Below are 21,717 nucleotides of genomic sequence, written 5' to 3'. Positions count from 1 at the left end.
CTCTTTAGGTCACGAGCAGTTGTCCAAGCATTTCACTACATATCGTACTGTGTATGACTGTGTACGTGACAAATAAAATTTGAATTTGAATTTGAATTTGAATTTGAATTTGAAAAACTGATTGCGGCTTGTATCTTGCTACACGAATGTTGTTTGTGGCTCAAGATGACTTTATGTCATCCATAAGGGATGCATTTGACATATGTTTAACATATTATAGCCCAACAAGTTACTTATAGCACTTTAAATATGAGCAATCGCTTTTTGGCAAATACCGGAAATCAGTTTTTGGCAGACAATCACTTTTTGGCACAACACCGGCTCTACGTGGACGGACAGCTGTACCGCGACCCCGGCACCACACCGTGGTTATACTGACTGCACTCCAGATAAGAACCCGCTACACTCTTTTCTTATTCATTCACACTTTCTCCTTTAAAATGTGTTTAACCTAGTAATATCAGTAAGATGTCATAGCAGATATAACACCGTCACCCTCCGTCATTGCTTTAATTGGAATGTTTCCGTTTCGTTTCCTTTTTTTTTGTTGTCGCTCACAGTTCATGTGGTTTCTTTCTTTCTCTTGTCTTTCACTGCTGTGGTCACCTACTTCCCCACTCACCTACAAACAACACCCTCTATTTCTCCATATTTTCACAACACGATCACGCAAACACATCAGCTCAACGGCAGCACATTCACAACAGCCTCACAGCACGCACAGACTTGCAGGACACATAAGCAAGCCACGCTTGTTCATATTAGTGAATATTCACACACATAGTCAGACTTATGGAGTCTCTCACCACACTTCTTTTTCTCTTTCTATTTACAAACAAGGGATGTTTCCATATTCTCTCCACCTGTCTAAACGAAACACCCAGCATACATCATTAAACATACACGCATAATTAAGGGCATGCTGAGGTTTGTCACATGGAATGTAAATGGAGCTGGCACCAGAGGAAAGAGGTTAAAAATATTTAACCAGCTTAAAAAACTACAGGCAGATGTTGTTTTATTACAAGAAACTCACAAACCTGTCACAGGTTTAAATGAACTTAAAACACCTGAGTTTCCTAACGTGTTTGCAGCCGGTTATAATTCTAGACAACGGGGAGTAGCAATTTTAATACATAAAAATGTTAATTTTACAGTACTCGATACAGTTATAGATCCAGAGGGTAGATTTCTAATTATTAAACTATCAATATTGAACAAAAAACTATGTATTGTTAGTATATATGGTCCAAATGTTGATGAACCCTCATTCTTCCACGGTTTTTTTAGTGCACTCTCTGAACACCTTGATTGCACACTCATTCTTGGCGGTGACCTCAACCTTGGACTAAATGAAGAAATGGATAGGCTCAACACAACAGGAACTCAGCGTAATTGGCAGTCCACAAATATAATCAAACAGTATATGAACGACTTTGGTCTTTGCGATGCATGGCGCTCTCTTCACCCCACCAGTAAGGAATATACTTTTTTCTCGCATGTTCATCACTCTTACTCTCGTCTGGATTATTTTTTGGTCAGCAGCTCACTGCTGTGTGACATTTCAGACACTGAGATTCATCCTATAGCTGTCAGCGATCATGCTCCTGTATCTTTAACACTAATGCACAAGAATAATACTACGCCAAGTAAAAACTGGAGATTTAATATATCACTACTTAAAGATGAAGACTTTATTAAATACTTTAAAAAGGAATGGACTTCATATTTAGACTTTAATGACACTCCCGGAATATCTGCTTCTGTTCTATGGGAAGCAGGGAAAGCTGTGATGAGAGGTAAAATAATTTCTTTCTCATCACACAAAAAGAAAGAAGAAAACAAAAATATTCAGGAATTAGAAAAAAACATCAAATCACTAGAAGAAGCCTACGCGTCCCACCAAGATCAGGAAACATTGAACAAAATATGCAAAACAAAACTAGAATTAAATGAAACTATTAATAAAAAAACACAATTCCTTATACAAAGACTTCGCTTGCAGAATTTTGAACACAGTAACAAATCAGGTCGATTTCTAGCTAACCAGCTAAAAATAAATAAAGAAAAAACAACTATATGTGCTGCTAAAGATTTATCGGGGAACACAATATATGATCCTGGAAGAATAAACAACATTTTTAGGGATTTCTATGAAACTTTATACTCACCACAAATAAACCCATCTAAAAATGAAATTGATCTGTTTCTTGACAACGTAACTCTTCCAAAATTACTAGACAGTCAAGCAATGGAATTGGATTCGCCACTGACGCCAAGTGAACTCCAGGAAGCCCTGATAAGTATGCCCAATAATAAGGCTCCAGGTCCAGACGGCTTCCCTGCAGAATTCTACAAAGAATTCTGGACAATTTTGGCACCAGTATTCCACAGCATGTTGCAGGAAATCGAGGAAAAGGGCAGACTACCACCAAATATGAATTCTGCCAACATTAGTCTCCTGCTAAAACCAGGCAAAGACCCTTTATTTCCCTCAAGCTATCGTCCAATTTCTCTTTTAAATGTAGACCTTAAAATAATCTGCAAAGCTCTCTCAAAGAGATTAGAGAAAATGACCCCCCTCTTAATTCATCCTGACCAAACTGGTTTCATAAAAGGTCGGCACTCCTCAACAAACACTCGTAGATTACTTAATTTTATAGACTACTCATACGATAAAAACATCGAAGCCATAATATTATCTCTAGATGCAGAAAAAGCATTTGACAGAGTTAATTGGAAATTTTTATTCGCAACTTTACACAAATTTGGTTTTGGAAACTCTTTCATAAACTGGATAAGAATATTATACAATTCCCCAACGGCTCGTATCAGAACAAATGACCAGACATCCTCCAGCTTCTGTCTCCTGAGGGGCACCAGGCAGGGATGCCCACTCTCCCCCTCACTTTTTGCAATTTTTATCGAACCTCTAGCAGCAGCATTTAGACAGGCTACAACAATTAAGGGCATAAAATGTAAGAACATAGAACATAAAATCAGTCTCTATGCGGATGATGTGTTGCTTTTTCTGCAAAACACACAAACCAACCTCTCTGAGGTAATTACTTTAATAAACTGGTTTTCAAGAGTTTCAGATTATTCAATTAACTGGCCAAAATCTACAGTTCTCCCCATTAACTGCTCCTTCCATAATTCTTCCTCTGCCCCACTGCAATCCGGAAATATTAAATATTTAGGTATTAATATCTCTCCTAAGCTTTCAGACTTAACTAAACTAAACCACATCCCACTGCTAAAGAAAGTAGAAGGCGATCTGACTAGATGGAAATCTTTACCCATATCACTCATGGGAAGGGTCGCCACTATAAAAATGATGATCTTGCCAAAAATAAATTACTTATTTTTGATGATCCCTAACAAACCATCACAAGATTGGTTCAGATCTCTGGATTCATATATTTCCAAATTCCTTTGGAAAGATAAACCCCCGCGTATTAGCTTAAAAACGCTACAAAGAACCAAGGATAGAGGAGGATTAGATCTGCCTAATTTTCACCAATACTTCTTAGCCAACAGGCTTCAGTTCATCTCAGAATGGTTAAAACATACCTTCTTAGTTGAGCCCTGGCTAGATGTTGAACAGGCACTATGCAAGGATCTAGAGATTTCAGACCTACCATTTATTAGCTCAAACATCAAAAGACATGAATGCTTTAAAAGTATCAACATCAGCTTTTCTCTAACAGCATGGTGGGAGTTTCTAAAAATAACGGAGTCTTCATTAATCCCATGCAAACGTACACCTATCTGGAATAACCCTGACATATTACAAAACAATAATATGATTAATTTCCCAGAATGGAGTTGTAAAGGAATTAAATACTTAGAACATATATTAGAGGGAACAGAATTTATTCCATTTGACAGACTAGTTGAACAATATGGGATCAACAAGACAAGGTTTTTAGAATATCAACAAATTAAATCCATAGTAAAAAAGAAATTTAACCTCAGTCAAGTTGAATTACAAACACCACCAAGTGCGGCACATTTTCTTACTCTTAAATCCCCCAAATTATTATCTAAAATATACAGAACACTTTCTAAATTAGATGAATCAATATCCCTTCCTACTGCAAAGTGGGAAGCAGATTTATCAGTCAACCTAGACCAAAACTTCTGGTCTCAGATTTGCTTAAAAACTTTTAAATTAATTAAAAATCCCAGTCTGCAATTAATACAATACAAAATACTTCATAGAGTGCACTATACAGGTCATCGGATGTTCAAGATGGGCTTTACATCTTCCAACAACTGCTCACACTGTCAAGGCAATACACCAGACAATTACATCCACGCTCTTTGGTTCTGTCCACCAGTGCAAAAGTTTTGGCGCGAGATATGTGAAGACTTATCAAAATGTCTGAAATGTAACATTCCAACCTCCCCCTTAGTGTGTTTGTTGGGCAGCTTAGATAATGTCACTTCAGAAAAGAATATAGCCCATATGATCTTCACTGCCCTATGCATAGCCAAGAAAACAGTCCTCATGAACTGGAAAAATAAAAATAATCTTAATTCTAACCAATATAGAAATTATCTATTAGATTACATTAGTCTTGACACAGCCTCTGCCACCACATTAGATCAATTGCTCTGGGCCCCTTTTATCAGCTCCATCACCTAGTGGGGGTGGGGGGTCATAGTTTGGTCCCGCCTTCACTGTTGTGATTGGTGAGGGGGTAGGGACAGGCTTAGGGCGTCGGGGGGTTCCCCGGAGGCATCTTCCTTGGGGGGCTCAACCCGGGGTAGCGGTCACGTCCGGTTGAGGGCTCTGTTGGCTCTCAGGTGACTGTTTCCTCGCGGCTGCGTGCAGCGGGGCTAGGGGAGGGTCTGTGCTGACGGACGCGGGTTACTGACCTGGCAACCTGGCTGCCCCTGGGTGGGTCCGGGATGGGCGTGAGGTTCTGGGGGCGCTCCGTCTCTGGGCTGGGGCCCGGGCCGGGCCTCGGGGGCTCGGGTCCTGGTTGGTGTGTTGCCGGGGTTGTGGGCGGGTGGGTGCATGGGGGCCCGGCCCTGGAGCAGGGTGCCGCCGGTGCATCGAGCCGCCTGGGGGGCTCTTCAACTGGTGGGGGGGATGGTCACATCTTGCAGGAGCTTTCTTCTCTCAGGAACTCTCTGCAGGAGGGGGAGATACAGGAGAGGTGGAGGAAGATCTCAGCCTGGGCGTTTACCGTCTTATGTAGTCTGGAAGATGTGTGGTTGGTGGGGTGGGTGCAGTTTTCTCTGTGGTGGGGTTGGGTGGACTGTCCAGGGCTCTGTGGAGCCGGGGGGCGCTACTGCACTGGGCCCCGGTCTGATGGGCCTGGGCCCCCCTTCCCTGGCGGGTCGCGGAGGGTGGGAGTGCCTACTGGGGTCAGCGGGGGAGCTGGCCCCAGGGAGGGGTTACCTGCCCCTCCCTTCCTTCCCTCCCCATCTCCAGCTGCCTCCCTCTTCCCGCTCCTCCACAACCACCCACACATGCAGGGCCTTGGAGTGGGGGTATGTCACCAGGGTGCAGAGGAGGCTACCCCCCCCCCGTCCCCTTCTGGCTGCCTCTGCCTCAATTTTATCCCACAACTTAGACATTCACATTATTCACACTCTCATTACACATACATATAGGATCTTGGGGGTGGGCACAATCACGGAGTCCAAATCACCATCAGGGTGTATACCTCACCCCTGACGTCGTTGCCCACCTCTCAATTTTAAATACACTTAGTCATTGAGGGTTAGCAGGAGGGACTATGCGCTTACCTGCTGCTCCTTGGCAGGTAGCTCCATGCCCTCCTGGGTTTTAATTGCACCTTAGAACACATATGCATCAACACTACAATGAGCGGGTGGAGGGAGGTTTGGAGTCTTCTCCCACCCCCATTCTCTGCGGCCTGCTGGAGCGGGAGGGCTAGTAGGAGGAGTTGGCCGTCCGACTGCGGTCTGGGGTGTGGGGCCTCCCTGCTGCTGCGGAGTCGGGGTGGTCTGCCTCTCCCCACCGCAGGGAAAAGGGTAACACCACCTGGGTCTGGGTGCAATTCCCCCCTCCAGGGGCAAGGGTACCTAGACCCGGTTTGTAGAGTACGCTTGGGGAGTGTGATTGTGTGTACAGCGTCTCTTTATGTCTGTCTCTACGTTGGTTGAGTGTGGAGTGAGTGCATATGAGAGCATGAGGGTGGGAATGGATGTTTGTGTCTGTGTGTGCCTGTATGTCTGTGTCTATATGTCAGGTTGGGTATCAGACGCCACCTCTCTGGGGACACCTCAGGCCCTCCAAGGTTTGGAGGCCTATCTCCACCCACCACCACTTCCCCTGCCGGTGGCGGACTCCCTCAGGTGTCGGTGTGTTGGTGGTTCTTTGTGTCTGGGGGTGGGCGTCCGGGTACACACCGGCTCACTCCTTGGCGGCCGCTTGTCGGGGCCTGGGGCTCGCTCGGGCCGCTTTGGAGGTGGGGTGCCCCCGGCCTCTCGGCCTAGGGCTCGGTCACTCAGGCGCAGCTGGGGGCCGGCGGAGCTCACGGGCGCGTCACTGCAACTCCCCCTGACTTCTGCTCCGCGGCTGCTGGGCGAGCCCTCATCTGGGACTCTCCTCAGCTCTTACTGGGACAGTGGCGCGGCTGCCCCTCTGTTGGTCTTCCATGGTCTCTTGTGTTCTGGGGGCCTCTGGATGTCTGGAGTTTTGATCTCCTCCATACCCGCTTCACACCCTGGAGGACGGGGCTGTGGCCCCCCCACACTCCCTAGCAGATCATTACATGGAGAAACCTTTGGAATGCAAGCATGCTGATCCACACAGGTATGCACACATGGGTATTCACAGACGCGGACTAAAGCTTTCTTGGCTGCTGCCTCAAAGCACACTGTGCGCTGTCTATCTTGCGTGCTGCACAATATCGTTTATTACTTAGTAAATACTGATATCTATGACTAGCTAGTTTATTGTGATGGTGCTTTGTTTTCTCTATTATTATGTTGCTCTTTGTTGTTTGCTGTCTCCTCTGTTTGTTTTTGTTTGTTTGTTTGTTTGTTTTTTTTCTCCATACAGGTGACCCAGGAGTTTTTTTGTTTTTTTTTTGTCTCTCTTCCCCCCCCTTCTCACCGTCTCTTCTCCCCTTTGGTTTTCTTTCTTTCTCTCCCCCTCTCTCTCTCATTTATTCCCCCTGTCCTATTTATTAAAAAAAAAAAAAAAAAAAAAAAAAAAAAAATGACAAAGGATGAACTGAAGCTCTGCCATCACGTAATGTCGCATACTGCTGTTTCTGATGTCATTTAGAAAAAAAAAATAAATAAAAAAAAATAAATAAAAGAAGTCATGTTCACCATTTCCACCCTCCTTTCATTCACTGGCGGTTTGAATCTGACTCATAACAGCATTCAGTGCAGTTTCTTCATTATAATCTGCTATACAATCAGGCTCCATTTCCCAGTGTAGCCATGACCTCCCCTCTCAGTTCAGAGTATCTGCAGGGTCTTATCCATCTTCCTCTTGTGCGTCTGGGTATTTGAGCTGAGGTTGTGCAATTGCTGCTTCTCAGTGGCAAAATATAATGTGTTACACACAACGATTCATTTCTAAAGGAGTGAGATAGTGGCTGGTGATTAAAAAAATAATTGTCGGTGAAACATAATCTCCTCCACAGGTGAGCAAGTAACTATTCAATGTCTGCCCCTGATTTGACTAAAAAGGAGGATGGTGGATGGTAGTGTATACAGCAGTGCACGTAGTATAGAGGAAGAAATAAGGGGATTTAATTTGTGTCATTATAATATTATACATTATATCAGTTTGGATTATTTTTATTTAGCCATTTCTATCCACTTCAGTGTTTGCTAGTCCCCATATCAACTTACATATTATTCTGCAGAAATCTAATTCAAACTCTAGCCAAAATAATTTGTTTGATTTGTGTAAATTCAACCAGTTAAAAAGACAAATTGCTCAAGTATACATGTGCGTACATGTTGTGATAACGGGGCCTTACCTTAGCTGGGGTCTCCCTGGCTGTTTCTGAATCTGACCAGCGATGTTTGAGTTGAGAGGAGCTGGGCACACATTCACAGAACGTCTGCATGGGACAAACAGATAGGGCCACTAGTGTTGGCGTTTGTTCAAGTCACATGTGCAATCAAGCATGCGTGCACATGCAAACAAACACACACATACATGCATAGACGCACAGGCTTTGGATATATACTCCTGAAAACAAGTAAAGGAATACTTTTTAATCAGGGTTTAGCATCAAGTCAATTAAACTTGTAGGATATTGATCTGGCAGCAGAGGTTTGGTGTTAATGAAATTAAAAACAGGTGCACTAGAGGGGTAACAATGAGCACCCACAATAGGAATGGTTTTACAGGTGGAGGCCACTGACTTTTTCCCTCCTCATCCCTTCTGACTTTTTGGCTAGGGCCAGTGTCACTACTGGTACTGTGAGCTGAAATCTGGACCGTACAGAGGGTGCAAAGGTCCTAGCACATTGGACCTTGAGGGGATTGAGGGGATTTCAAGAGACAGGCAGTTATTCTAAGGGAGCCGGACAGAGCCATAGAAGGTCCTTAACCCATCAGCATGACCAGCATCTACTCCTTTTTGCAAGGAGGAACAGGATGATCACTGTCAGAACTACAAAATGACCTCCAACAGACCACTGGTGTTAATGTCTCTGAGAAAACAATCAGAAAAAGACTTTATGAGGGACCTACATCCTCTAAAGGGCTTCATGGTCACTGCAGAGCACAATGAAACCAGATTGGCATTTGCCATAGAATACCACAATTGGTGCCAAAACTTGCACCCTGTGCTTCTCATAGATCACAGCAGGTTCACCCTCAGCACACCTGAAAGAGTCTGGATAACCATGGTGAATGTTATACTGCCTGTAACGTCATTCAGCATGACTGGGTTGGTAGTAGGTCACTGATCATCAGGGGAGGAATAACCATGGAAGGACGCACAGACCTCTACAGCCAATGGGCAACGGCACCCTGACTGGCATTAGGTATCGAGATGAAATCTTTGGACCCACTGTCAGACCTCATCCTGGTGCAGTGGGTCCTGGATTCCACCTGGTGTCCAACAATGCTCAGCCTCACGTGGTAGGAGTGTGCAGGCTGTTCCTGGAGATTGAAGGAATTGATACCAATGACTGTACCCCCACACTCGCCAGACCTAAATCTAATCGAACACCTCTGGAACTTTATGTTTTAGGCCGTCCAACGCTGCCAGGTTGCACCTCAGACTGTTCAGGTCTGTCAAAATGGAGTCTGCTGCATCATTTTTCCACTTTGATTTTCGGGATGTCCGAATTCAGCCTTCTGTACAGTAGATTCATCATTTTCATTTCCATCAAGTGATGTGGCATCCTGTCATTCCACATTACCCAATCCAATGTCAGTATAAATATTCAGCATGACTTTTCAAACGTTTCCTTTACATCTCAAACGTATCATTAAATTCAGTTTTTATGACAGGTTCAATTTCCAGAAATCATGGACAGAGTTTCTTCTAAAATAGAAAATATCAAAAAGTAACTTTTAATTAACTGCATGCGGGGAAAACACTGTGTGCAAGCAGCACTTATTCATACAGGTAAATGTGTGCAGTGTGAAATTTGAACATGCTTCAGGATACAGTATGTGCCTAGTACTGCTTATATGTGTGTTTGTCTAGCGGTTCTAGCTGCTACACAGATAAAAGCAGAGTAATTACGGAAGTGTGAGCTTTCTAACTGCTTCCAGAGACCACGTTATTCCATGACCTTAAACACTACTCCTCCCCCACTGGAATTGCTCAATTAGCTAGGGACAATAACCCCAACACAAAAGCACACATCCCCAATCCCAGCTGAGTACTTAAGAATGGATGCAGCAAACATTAGCAATTAATATATCAAAATGAGTTTTCTATCCAAGCCTGGTGTCATAAGATTTTCATTAGTGAATTTATATGACTAAGACTATATGTCTTTACACCTGTTATGAGCAGTATTATAAGATCACTTTAGAGCTGTACTAATTTTCAGTAACCAGGGGGTGAAGTAAGTTGGGTTTGGTTAAGTTTTGCTTTGGTTTGGCAAAGAACCACTGACTCTTATATTCAGCAGACATGGCATGTCCACCCTCCCACACTCATTTTTTACCTCTGGTTTGGCCTTAGAACTATTTGTGTGCTAATTGTTAAGCTAACTTGATTTGTCTGACTGTTGTGATGCTCATAACTCATATGGTGGTTTTGCAGACACATGACTTCTAACGACATACCATTAACTTGCTCTGTTTTTGAACATGTGGCCAAGTGATTAAGGCCCCAGTCACACAAACCTAGAGACCCATCTACAACCAACTAAAAACCACTGGTCATCAGGGAAAAATATGTATTCCCCTACCAGCTGGTGAGTGGTTGCTGGAGGTTGATGGCAGTTGCTGGGAAATCGACTGCTAAAAGCCCCAGTCACCTACATCTGCTGACAAGTCAATGACTCCCTGACACTAAAGAAAGATGTGGCAAAAGCCTCTTTGGAATTGCTTTGGTTGGTCGGAGATTGGCACAGTCATCCAAAGTCCACAAAAAAACCCCAAAACAAACGTGGAAAAACACTGAGCAGCTACTTTTAAGGTTGTAGTGAAACTGTGAAAAGTGCGACACAAAATAGACACAGAGAACTTTTCCCATCAAAATAAAAGTCCACTTTTTCAAGTAGCTTAGCTAGCAGTTTGCAAGTGATTGCAGATAAGTTTGCAACCAATTTCACCTAGTGTCAGTCAACAACCATATGGAAAAGAAATAGTAAAAACTTATAAAAGACTTGCATAAGATGTGGCCTACTCCATATAGTGAATCATATAAGGTTTTACTCGTGAAAGTGGCCACTTTCTCATTACTTTCATATATTGTTTTAGTAAGTATCCAAAAAATACAAGTTCAATTTATATAATTTTTCAAGGGATCTTATATCTGTTTTCACTCTTGTATGTTTTTCATACAAGTTTCACACAAGACAGATACAAACTTTATAAGATTTATATATATCTTTTCCATATGGGCAACCTCGGGCAACTACTTGTCAACCAATGACAGAATACACATTTTACACTTGCAGCTGGTGGCAGCAAGACGCTCAATATGGCTAACTCTGGAGCAATGGGCTTATGACCTCAAATGAGAAATCTCTAAACATTAAGCTTTCTAAATGTGGAAATGGCTGCTTATGGGGGGCAAGTGTGGCAGCTATACAAAGCCACACAGTTACTGTGTGGGCCTTCTGAAAAAGCCACACTTAAAAGTCTTGAAATCCACTTAAAGTTGGGAGACTGCTGATAATTCTCTCAGATTAATGCAGGTATGATGGATGCCTTGAGCTTTTTAATGTTAATATTTCAAATATAGTAGCTGTGAAAGTGCATGTTGTAAACATGCAAACAGCAGTTACATGTATGCAGTTGTGCAGCGTTGCTTGCCTTTGTGTATGTTTTGTCAGCTGCGACTTGCCGCGTATGCTACTCACACAGTCATTGTTATCTCGGCTAACCAATAGCTCACCTTTTTGCTCTAAGCATTCATTTCCAGTGTGTAAGACAGCAAGAAAGAAATAAAGGAAGGTAGTGAGAGAGAGAAAAAAGTTAAGGGTGGGTGGATGGGGGAAGCGGGAGATTTGAGAGAGGTGTGCAGAATTCTAATGAGCAGCCTTAGGGTCAGTGATAGAAATCTATGTCTGTTCTGCCTAAAACATTGCAGCTGTCTGTGCAGTACACAGAGAGCTACAGAGCTGCGTTACTAAATAAACACAGACTCCACAGTGATATGACCAACGCACTAACAAATCAGCTACATAGTAGAGTGAAAGCTACTGAATTTGTGTGTCTTACAAATTCATTTTAGTAATAAAAAGCAGGCAAATGTGTTGTGAGTATACAAAATGCGTAAATGCTTGTGTGCACCAACACACATGGGCACAACGTGTACTCCCGTTTTGTTGCAAAAGGGAAAAAAATTTACAAAAACATCACATGTGAACACATACACACAGAACAAAAGCTTATGTGTTGCAGCTGCAACCCACTTAGATTCCTGAGACTCTGCCTTTCCATTATACTGAGCAGCATGGATCAGAGCTTTAGTTTGTTCATTCCCCTGCCTGCTAATGCTCACATTGGGGTTTCATGCTGCCCGTGCACACAAACATATACGCACGTGCCCCACAGTGACACACCAATATCTGTGGAGCTTCTTGTTGGCAGTGGTCCCAGCTTGGGCATGACTGCTTGGCAGTGTTTGTCTAGTCCAAAACTGATTCCACAAGCTCCACCAGCGGAGAGGATTTACACTTAATGGAATATTTGGGCTTTTTATTGGTTGGACCTTACAAGCAGAATCCTATCTGATGAGGCACGTCTCGATAAGACAGAGAGGGCTCAGACTTATCCCGGGCGTGCCTGAATGTGTACGTGTGTGCTTTTTCAATAAGCGTACCTATGTATTTGCATGAGTGCATGGATAGTGTGTGAATATAAATATTTTAGGCCAGTATCCCCAGTCTATCTAAGAATATTTGGATTGTGTGAACGTGTTGTTCTTGGGATAATTAGTTCGCTTTGCAGAATACCTTTGCGTGAGACTGTGTGACAGGGACTTTAGCAAGGTGTGTTTTAGCCTAGTGCTCACTAAGCTGATGGAGTAAAAGAGGCTTTGCATATATTCACTTGTGGGCTTACAAATCATTTAATGGGACTTGCAGATTGGTAAATGAGGGGACAGAATGATGAAAAAAGCAGAAAAAGGGGGTATATAAAGCAGGATGAAAAGCAGAAGGATATTGTGTAGGGGTGAACGCCCTTACATAGTTCAGCAGTGTTTCATATAAGAGATTATCTACTTAAGTGTGCATTCTCTGTAGACACTGCTATACCAAACAACACTCAAAACCAAACGGAAACTTTATTAGTGATAAAATAATGACTAAGTGTATAAATTTGTGCCATTCCTCCAAAATAAATTGTGATGTTCTCTAGCTTGTAATCAGATCTTAAGAAGATAAACTATAATACACCTTGAAATCTATAATGAGACAGATTAGTATTAAAAATATACATTTAATCTAACATTTTAATACCTTAATAACAATTCATGCAGTTATTTCAACAAGTTATTTTCCAAACCCACAAGGAAATATTAATACCCAAAATAATGACTTAAAGTAATTTGATTACATGTAGATATATTATACAATGTAAAACATTACATTTAACAGAATCTCATCAAAACAAATCTACTTGATTGATATACATTCAGTCTATATGAAGCTTTTTTTCCTTAATGATTATTTATCTGAATAGATACACTTTTGATTTTATATACATTTGTATCAGCTGTGTTTTACTCACACAATTGCGTCCTGTTTATGAGGGCATTGAATCATTTTTGAGTGTATTTTACATTAAAATATGGCAATGTAAAATCACAAAGAACTCATTAAGTTCTTGGATTTTAAAGATAATTTGGGGCTGTTTTAAATGGGAGTTAATCCGAATCTTTTCTTTTTTTAAATTTACGGTCATTTATTTCTTGAGGGTTTGTTTTGTTTTTTTTCTCTCTGAGGATTCAAATGTCACAACCCAACAAAATAAACATTGTCTAATCATTAATTCAGGGACTTACATTTAAAATTCAACAAGTTCTGAGGCCGGCCTTGCCAGAATAATGATGATTAATGGTCTTACAGATGCTTACCTGAGATGAAAGGAAGTTTCCAACTTTAACTAAAAGAAAAGACACCCCAAAGCTGCACTGTATCATGTCTGCAGATGATCTGCTATCATCATCTACTTACAGAAGTCAGCCAGAGTGTCAGTATGGGGGTAGAACTTACTGTACCCAGTCACTGGTCCAAATGTTAAGCTATCTGTTGAGTCCCAGTAAACCACCACCCAATATCCATCTTTCATGGATCTTGTCCTTCCCATTGTTATTTATGCAGGACTGAAGATGTATGGAAGTAATCATATTAACAAATATCTAGCAGGGTGAAATTGATTAGGTGCTGGTGTCCTTAAAATAATGGTTTTGTGTGTTTTATGATGGCACAACTATAGTTTTGTTACAGAGAGCTGAGTTAACCCCCTGACCTTAGAAGACCAATATCCACTGCAGCACAGCATCCCCTCAGAGAGAGAGTGAACATGACCACTTGCCACCCGATAGCACTCAACCATCACATCTTTTACTCGTGCACTGCCATACATGTACACACACACACACACACACACACACACACACACACACACGCACACACACACGCACACATGCATGCACATATCCTCTAACACGAGTAAAGGAGCAAACGCTACATTTGTCTTGTGCCATCAGCATCAAAATCTGATCTCCTTGCCAAGGTCAAATTTTTAAGATGTAGGATACCCCCTTTGTGCGAACGCAGTCGCAAACATAGACATACACAGAGAGATAGATGGGCAGACACACACATGCATGGACACACACACACAAGTAAGGGGACCCAGTAGTGCTATTTGAGCTACAGTCATTAGTCATTCTGCAGGGTAGCTGTACCATGAAGCAGGACACCAGTATCCCTAACATGCATGTATTATTTATGAGTGCCTGTACGGTTTACACGTAGTGATATATGCAAATGTATACATTAAGGAGACGCAGCTCTTCATTTTTGCCTATTTGAGGAAGTGTCTGCCTTCTTATCACGCTGCTATTAAAGTAGCAACACTGTGGGGTGGAGATTCATCTTGCTTTTTAATGATGCGTCTTATTTGTGTGCGTGCGCATGTGTGTGTCTGCATGAAGTTCATAAGGGTATCAGTGAATGTGCTTGTGCATCCAGGTAGGAGTGTACTTGCGTGCCCAGGTAAGGGTGTTTCTTGTCCTTGCATGATTGTGCTTGTGCACTTAACTGTTCTTGCAACAGCAATCACAACTCTAAGTGGCCTGCAATTTCAAAGAGAAAAATTGAAGTGGGAGTAGAAAGGACGAAGAAAGACAAGCAAGCTGGTGAAGTTCAGCTGTGAGGAGTCCTTGATGAGAATTATTTTGATTATTCCTGACGAGAGTAACAGGAAAAGCACTATAAATCTATCCTTTTCACTCCACAATAATTTATTGAATGGTGAAGGTGTGCCTTTACCAAAGATATTCTTGTGTTTGTGTGTGCAATTAGGATGCTGTTGCTGTCAACAAAGCATGACTGGTGCATGTATAATCTCCAATAGAATACACCCCTCTTGATGTGCATATGTGCATGAGCATTATGTTTTTGACATTTTATGCAATCATGCTCAAATCCTCCTTACTTGACCTGCGTCTTGCACATTAAAGTTTAATTTCAAGTCAAGACAAGTCAGGTTTATTTGTGAAGCCCAATCTCACATTCACTGTCTTCTTTGTCATCATATCACCAAAGCAAGGCCTGGTTGCTTTTGTTCTGAAAAAGGAATGAAAAACTTAAAGAACGAGGGGATGTCAGTGACATGGAACAAAAAAAATCAAAGAGAAAAGTGAAAATTATGAGTTGAAATGTCTTAGAAGTCGAAGAAAACTCACAGAAATCACGGAAAATTAACATAATATTGCAAAAATTGTAGGTTGAGCTTTTGAAATATGATGTTTTCTGTCTGCAAAAAAGACCCATATGGTAGAGACATGATTTTTAAAGAAATTTCAAATCATTTTATTTTATTAAAAACTCTTTAAGATGTTTGAAACTTACTGCTTTGACACATTTCTCATTCAATATGTAATATTTCCCTACCTCATACTGATAGGCTTTATGTGTTTAACAATTGCAAGCAACACTTTTTTTTTTATCACTAAACGACAGCATAGGACATATAGGTCTTACAAGACATAAAGTAGATGTAAAATATTTACTTAAAGTTCATATTTTGTCTCCATTTGGTTAGTCTCACATAACCTGTGAGAGAAGAGGTAACAATATATGCCTTTTGAAACTGAAAGCCCTTTTTCAATCTTGCTGTTTCACTTCATGCTTACAAAGAAGCCGTTCTGACCTTACGGTGATTGCGTGCTTTATAATCGTGGCTGCAGTGATATGTTTTTGCATTCCAGTGTGTGCGTCTCAGGGACAGTTGGTGACAGAGTCAGTCTCTGTGTGGCCAATTGCAGTGTGAGCTCCAAGGACAGGCAGTGGAGGGTAGAGCGGGTGATTTGTCTCTTAGGATTGAACTCATCCCCCTGCTCTCCTGCTGGCCTCTCCTTCCTCTTCTTTCTCTGCATGCTGTCTTATTTTGAAGGTGAAGAACATTTCTTGCAGTGTTTGCATGCATTCATTTTAGCTGATGCAGCATATTGTCTTTTCCGAATTTAGAGTTTGTGTAGCGTGCACAGTTACACAAGGTCACAGATCCTCAAATAAGCCATTAACATTCACATACGGATATTGTATGTTAAACAAAGCGCTACAGCACAATTTACATATTTGCTTTAGCCCAACGGAGATATAAATACTTATACTGTATATTTTATATATACTATTCTGACCATATAAAACATTTTAAACATTATCATAAAAACTATTCCTTAGGCCTTGGTACTATATTATGCATTTTATTATGACTTTTTAAGTTTATTTTTACCTGGGGATTTTTTTTCTAATCAGTCTGGAGTGGCTGTCTGGGACCAACCAAAGTTCTACGTTGCTCTAATATTGTGATTTCTAGCCAGGATTTGTCTTAGAGGCATTCAGTCATAATCCCACAGATGGTAGCTTCACACCATTGGCTCTTCAGCCAAACACATATGCCAAATGTGTCTGACCCTGTGTTCTGTCTCCGACTAAGTAGGAATACAGCATCAACAACCAGCAGAATTAAGAAAATATATGCGTATATACATATAAACTGCTCATAAAGGGTAATATAATATTTTTGCGAGTCATTAGCTAGGGAATCCAAAGAAAGTGCACCATTTTCATCAATCATGAGCTTTACACAGAGCTGCTCCTTTCAAATCATTGTGGCCTACCATGAAGATACAGCAAATAAACTAATCTCTTATTATATTTAGCACTCTGTAGCATAATCATTTTTGTTGTTTTTAGTTGGAGAAGATTATATTATTTTCTCAAAACTTTATAATCTGTGTTCTACGTATTAGGAATTTCTATTCTGATTTTGAATCATTGGAAAATCACAGAAAAATCAGACAGGCATAAAAAAGCTAGACTGTACACATTGGAGTAAATGCTCACCACTCTATAGCTAATCACGTCTGCTATTGCTTTTTTGCAACTTAGCTTGATATATGAAAACTGTGCTAAGAGGTAAAATAGAAACTCTTTTCATTAAAGTGCAGAAGAACTGTAAAAAAATGGCTAATGCTAGTGTATGGAAACCAAATTGCTCTTTAATAACTCTATCAAGGTTTTATAATGATATATTACTTAAGAATAGGATGTTATGTTAACCAATCAAGTGCAATGACTTGCATTTCTATGCTTTTTGCACTGAGAAAGACTAAGCACAGCAAGGGCATTATTAAGATCTGTGAGTCCTTGACCTCACTTTCAATCCTTAACAGTGGATAACAGTGTATTTCTTAAACATCTTGTAATATTGATGTTAGGTTTTAGTATGAAATGCTTACTGAGTTACTTCCAGCACAAGTGTAGACAGTAACTCGTATTATTTATCATAACATAAATAACTGTAAGACTACAGAAGGTACCTTCTGATATGTTGCTATAATATCTTTTTATTAAAGATCTAAAGAACAGATTTGTTGTTAAAGATATACCCATTAAGTTTAATTGTCTCCCTGACATTTGTACCTTTTCACATTTTCTTTGAAAGTGACATCCTCTACAACAAATAACCAAACTTCTTCAATGTTCTGCATTAGAAAAGAGTATGTGTTTGTGTTCGACTATGATCATGTATGTGTGAACACACCTGTTCATTAAGGTCAATTTCCTGGAGTCCTAAATCTGATTTTCCCTCCTCAAAAGTGAATGTGAAAAGATTATTACTGGCTTCGGTCTTGTTAGCCTTTACAAAGCTTCCCAGAAAGCAAACACAGTAGTACTGCTGCTGGCACTACTCATAAATACCAAAGCAATTTTGTCAATAGGGCCTTTACTGTAATGGAAACATTCTAAACTTCGGTGCACAATAACCCTTCAGAAGCTATGGGCAATAAGTGGAGCACGTACTGCAGAATGGGGATATGCATGCATCGTTAAGGGGCCTCTTCATGTAGAGTGCGGGGGTTTGATCGCTGCCTTTATAAGGTGTAGTATCGGTCACAGGAAAATGTTTGTGTTATTGTATAACTTATTGAGAATGACACAGTTTCAGCATCAGTAAGGGCATATTTTTAGATTTAAAGCTATCAAAGGGCAAACAAATGGAAAAGGAATAGTCTTACGAGCAAATACATATTGCATGGTAAAGCAATACCCTAGCAATGAGTCAAAACAAAGCAAAGCAATGGCATTATGCATAAAACAGTGCTGCAGCAAAAATAAAAGCGCTGCAAGCACTGTTTTCCACTCCACGAGGAAAGCAGTAGTACCCACCTTAGTGAAAAATGGGAAATAAAGTAAAACCCTAATGGCTTGCCCAGGGTTGGTATGGAGTATATACTGCTCAAAAATTAAGGGATCGTTTAAAACACATATCAAATTGTGATGAGTTAAATAATCAAACTAAAAAATCTTTACTGACATATAATTTGTTGAAAACCAAAAGTCATAACAAGAGCCAGTGGAAACCAAAATCAGCAAATCTTTAAATATTGCATTTAAAATAAGTTAATGTTGTTCACATGTTCCCTTAACATTTTTAGTGGTATGTTTTAATATATTTCTTAACCATATAACATATTTATGTTCATGTATAATAACAATCTTACTAAATTAGTGTTCTGATTTGTGGTAAGACATTTTCCCTCGTGGTGAATTTGATTTGTTTTTGTTGCAAAAATCCTGTTAGATATATCCAAGCATCCCATTTGTTCAATATGGTTTGAAATAACTATTTGCACTTGAATCCGGGAACAACACTGCATACAACAATTTTTTGTATGTACTGTTAAGCTGTTGCATTAACAGTTACTGAAGCCAGTTAATGCAATCCGAATTGCAACCTAGCATATTTTACTTTACTTGGGCTACTAGTGCTCAAATAAGAAAAAAAAAGTGATGAGGTGGAAAAAATGAATTTCAGGCCACACCATTTGAAATAGAGCACTTTTTTTCCTTTTACATTACTCTGAAAACTTGGATCAAAAGTCACCAGCCTGACTCTTTGGGACTGAGAAGCAGACAAATATGAGAGCAGAAGCACACTTGCTCTCTGGCTGTTTGTAATAGGAACTGTCACACAACTGTCACTTTTCCTGTGAATGAACTAGGGCTGTGTCAAAAAAAGTACTCCAAATGAACAGTCAGAATACGGCAAGGACTAAATAAATGTAGAGAGACTGCATAAACAGACCAATTGAGTGTGGTTAGCTAGTGCTAGACATCAGTCATGCTCAGGAAGTAGCAGACAAGCTTTTCACTGTATTTACTGAACTAGAACTATATAATAACTCAAACTCACCTCATGTCTGGCAGGTTTTTCATACCAACTTCTTGCAAGGGCTAGTGTAGGTTCAGAAGTGACAGGAAAATAACCATATGGTATCCTAATGCTACTAGCTTACTGTTAGCTAGCAAAAACAAATCTTAATATGAGTTTCTAGATTACACATCGACTTGAGTTAAGACTGGCAACTGGAAATCAAATGGATCAAATTAAAAAACTTAACTTAGTTTAATTTTGACTAATTAAACAAGACGATGCAGTCCTTACAGCATGCCAATTCTCCAATTTCAAAACAACAGTAAGGTGGCAAACCTATAGATTTGACCCATTCTCAAAATAAGGAAACTTTAAAAGGAAGACACACAAGAACTTAATTAATGGAGTTCTCTGCTGACAATTTCTCTGGAGTTACGAGATTAAACTGCTTCATTAGTGTCTGGGGAGAAAACAGACAGACGAGAAAGGCAGACCTTGGGGGGGGGGAGAGAGAGAAATGGGGAGACGGAGAAAGAGTAAGAGCCTGCTTTGTTAGTGTTTGAAAGAGCCACTTTCAAGGCAGTAATTATGACGCAGAAAGAATGTAATTATTTTCCCAGAATGCCAGAGGGCTTTCAAGTACCTCTTAATAGTGATGGGTGACAATCTAATAGACTACAGATATAAGTGGTGCACGAGGCTTAATTGGTGTTTAAATGTAAGTGACTTGTCTGAACACATCTAGGCTCTTTCCTAAATGTGTCGACTGCGCCTGCACCTTATGATCCAGCCTGACATGATGTGACAAATTTGATCAGAGAAAAGCAGTATCGTTGTGCAACTCATGCAATCTGACAGCTTGCAGTAACAAGCCTGAGGTGTTGCGAGCGTTTTAAGACTGATTAAGCCGCTGTCACATTTTGCACTTCCCTGGAGATTCCTGTTTAGTGCCAAATTCACAATCAGATGTAGAAACTCGATGTGAATAGAGATCGTCACGGGTCACTTGAGAAAGTTAAGTTTCAGATGGCACATGTTGGCTAGGAAAATGAGCCAAACGTAAGACGCTCTAAGTTACCAAGAAGGAACTCAGCTGCATTACTTCATGGTATTTGGATGACCAGCTTTTCTATTTTAATTAATTGTGATTTGGGGATTTATGCTTTACAGGGAAGCACAGTATCTCACTCTAAATGACTTTTCACACATGGGCTGAAGTGTCAAAATAAATGATTCACTATAATGGATAAACCACTTTGCACCTTGTTGCTGCTTTTCCCACTGCACTAGTGTGAACATGGCTTATGGGAACAGAGGCATTCTCTGTATAAGCCCGGTGGGAAAACTGCAGTGATGAGTTAAAATGTCTGGACTCCTAATGGAGGGAGAACACACCACACAATTTTGTTTTTTTTTACTTGAGCCTCTGTCAGCTTACATTTGAGCACTGTCTTCACACAGTCATTTCCTTTCCTCGCTACTCTGCTAAAACGTTGATTCGAGAAGCTTAGTAGTCTGACTGAAATCATAAATCCATTTTTATTCATTTCCAGATTTTCATTTTGGAAGATCTATTATAAAAGGGGGGAAAAAACTATTGAAAGCTCAATACATACAGCATGCAGTGACATTTCGAGTAAGCCACAGCACCAAAGTGTTGTAGCTTGTAGCTCTAAGAAAATCTGCTCTGACGCAGAGAGTGGGTTGTGAGGCTTGTGACAGATGTGAACAGCAAGCTGAACTTTATTTTAATAAACACTGTAGAGGGATGTGTTTGCCACCACCCCCAATACCCTGATCACCATTTGACCCATGGCCCGGCTCACAGCCAACTTCTAATTGTGACAAGGCGCATATGGCACACAATTATTCAGAATAATCTGTTACCATGGTGACAGCTGACCCTGATGGCGACTGATGCATGCTCTTTATGTTAGGCTCCGTGGTCAGAGGCAGTTTTTGCCTCTTTGCCCTCCTAATGTGCTGCGGATTAGAGATGTACATTATCACTTTAATCTTCTCTTTAACCCCTTCCATCGGCCTCGCAGCCCCAGCAGAGAGACGCCTACAGCCACTCAGCGGAGCTGCATATGGCCACAAATGACGTGTGTTTTCCTGCTTATGTGTTTCATGAAAGCCTAATATAAACATACGATTTCATTCTCCCCATA

The 21,717-nt window shown here is 40.8% G+C and overlaps 1 protein-coding gene across 2 annotated transcripts in view; it reads right to left on the bottom strand.

The window, feature by feature from the left end:
• Positions 1 to 21,717, bottom strand: part of fibcd1b (fibrinogen C domain containing 1b) — a 141,310-nt gene that overhangs the window by 103,370 nt on the left and 16,223 nt on the right. The window contains exon 2 of one of the 2 annotated variants that reach the window (XM_086301217.1): positions 7,983 to 8,066. The exons of the other annotated variant lie outside the window; for it this stretch is intronic. Coding sequence (XP_086157343.1) covers positions 7,983 to 8,066 — 84 coding nt within the window. The remainder of the gene's footprint in view (positions 1 to 7,982; positions 8,067 to 21,717) is intronic. 2 annotated transcript variants of the gene reach the window in all.

Source organism: Aulonocara sp. 'chitande type north' Nkhata Bay, linkage group LG7 (assembly GCF_057382095.1).
Source record: "Aulonocara sp. 'chitande type north' Nkhata Bay isolate Kocher_YH1m ecotype deep benthic linkage group LG7, A_spYH_male_GT1.1, whole genome shotgun sequence".
NCBI classification, from domain to species: domain Eukaryota; kingdom Metazoa; phylum Chordata; class Actinopteri; order Cichliformes; family Cichlidae; genus Aulonocara; species Aulonocara sp. 'chitande type north' Nkhata Bay.
The sequence above is the reverse complement of the archived record's forward strand: the minus strand, read 5'-3'. Positions and strand labels throughout refer to the sequence as shown.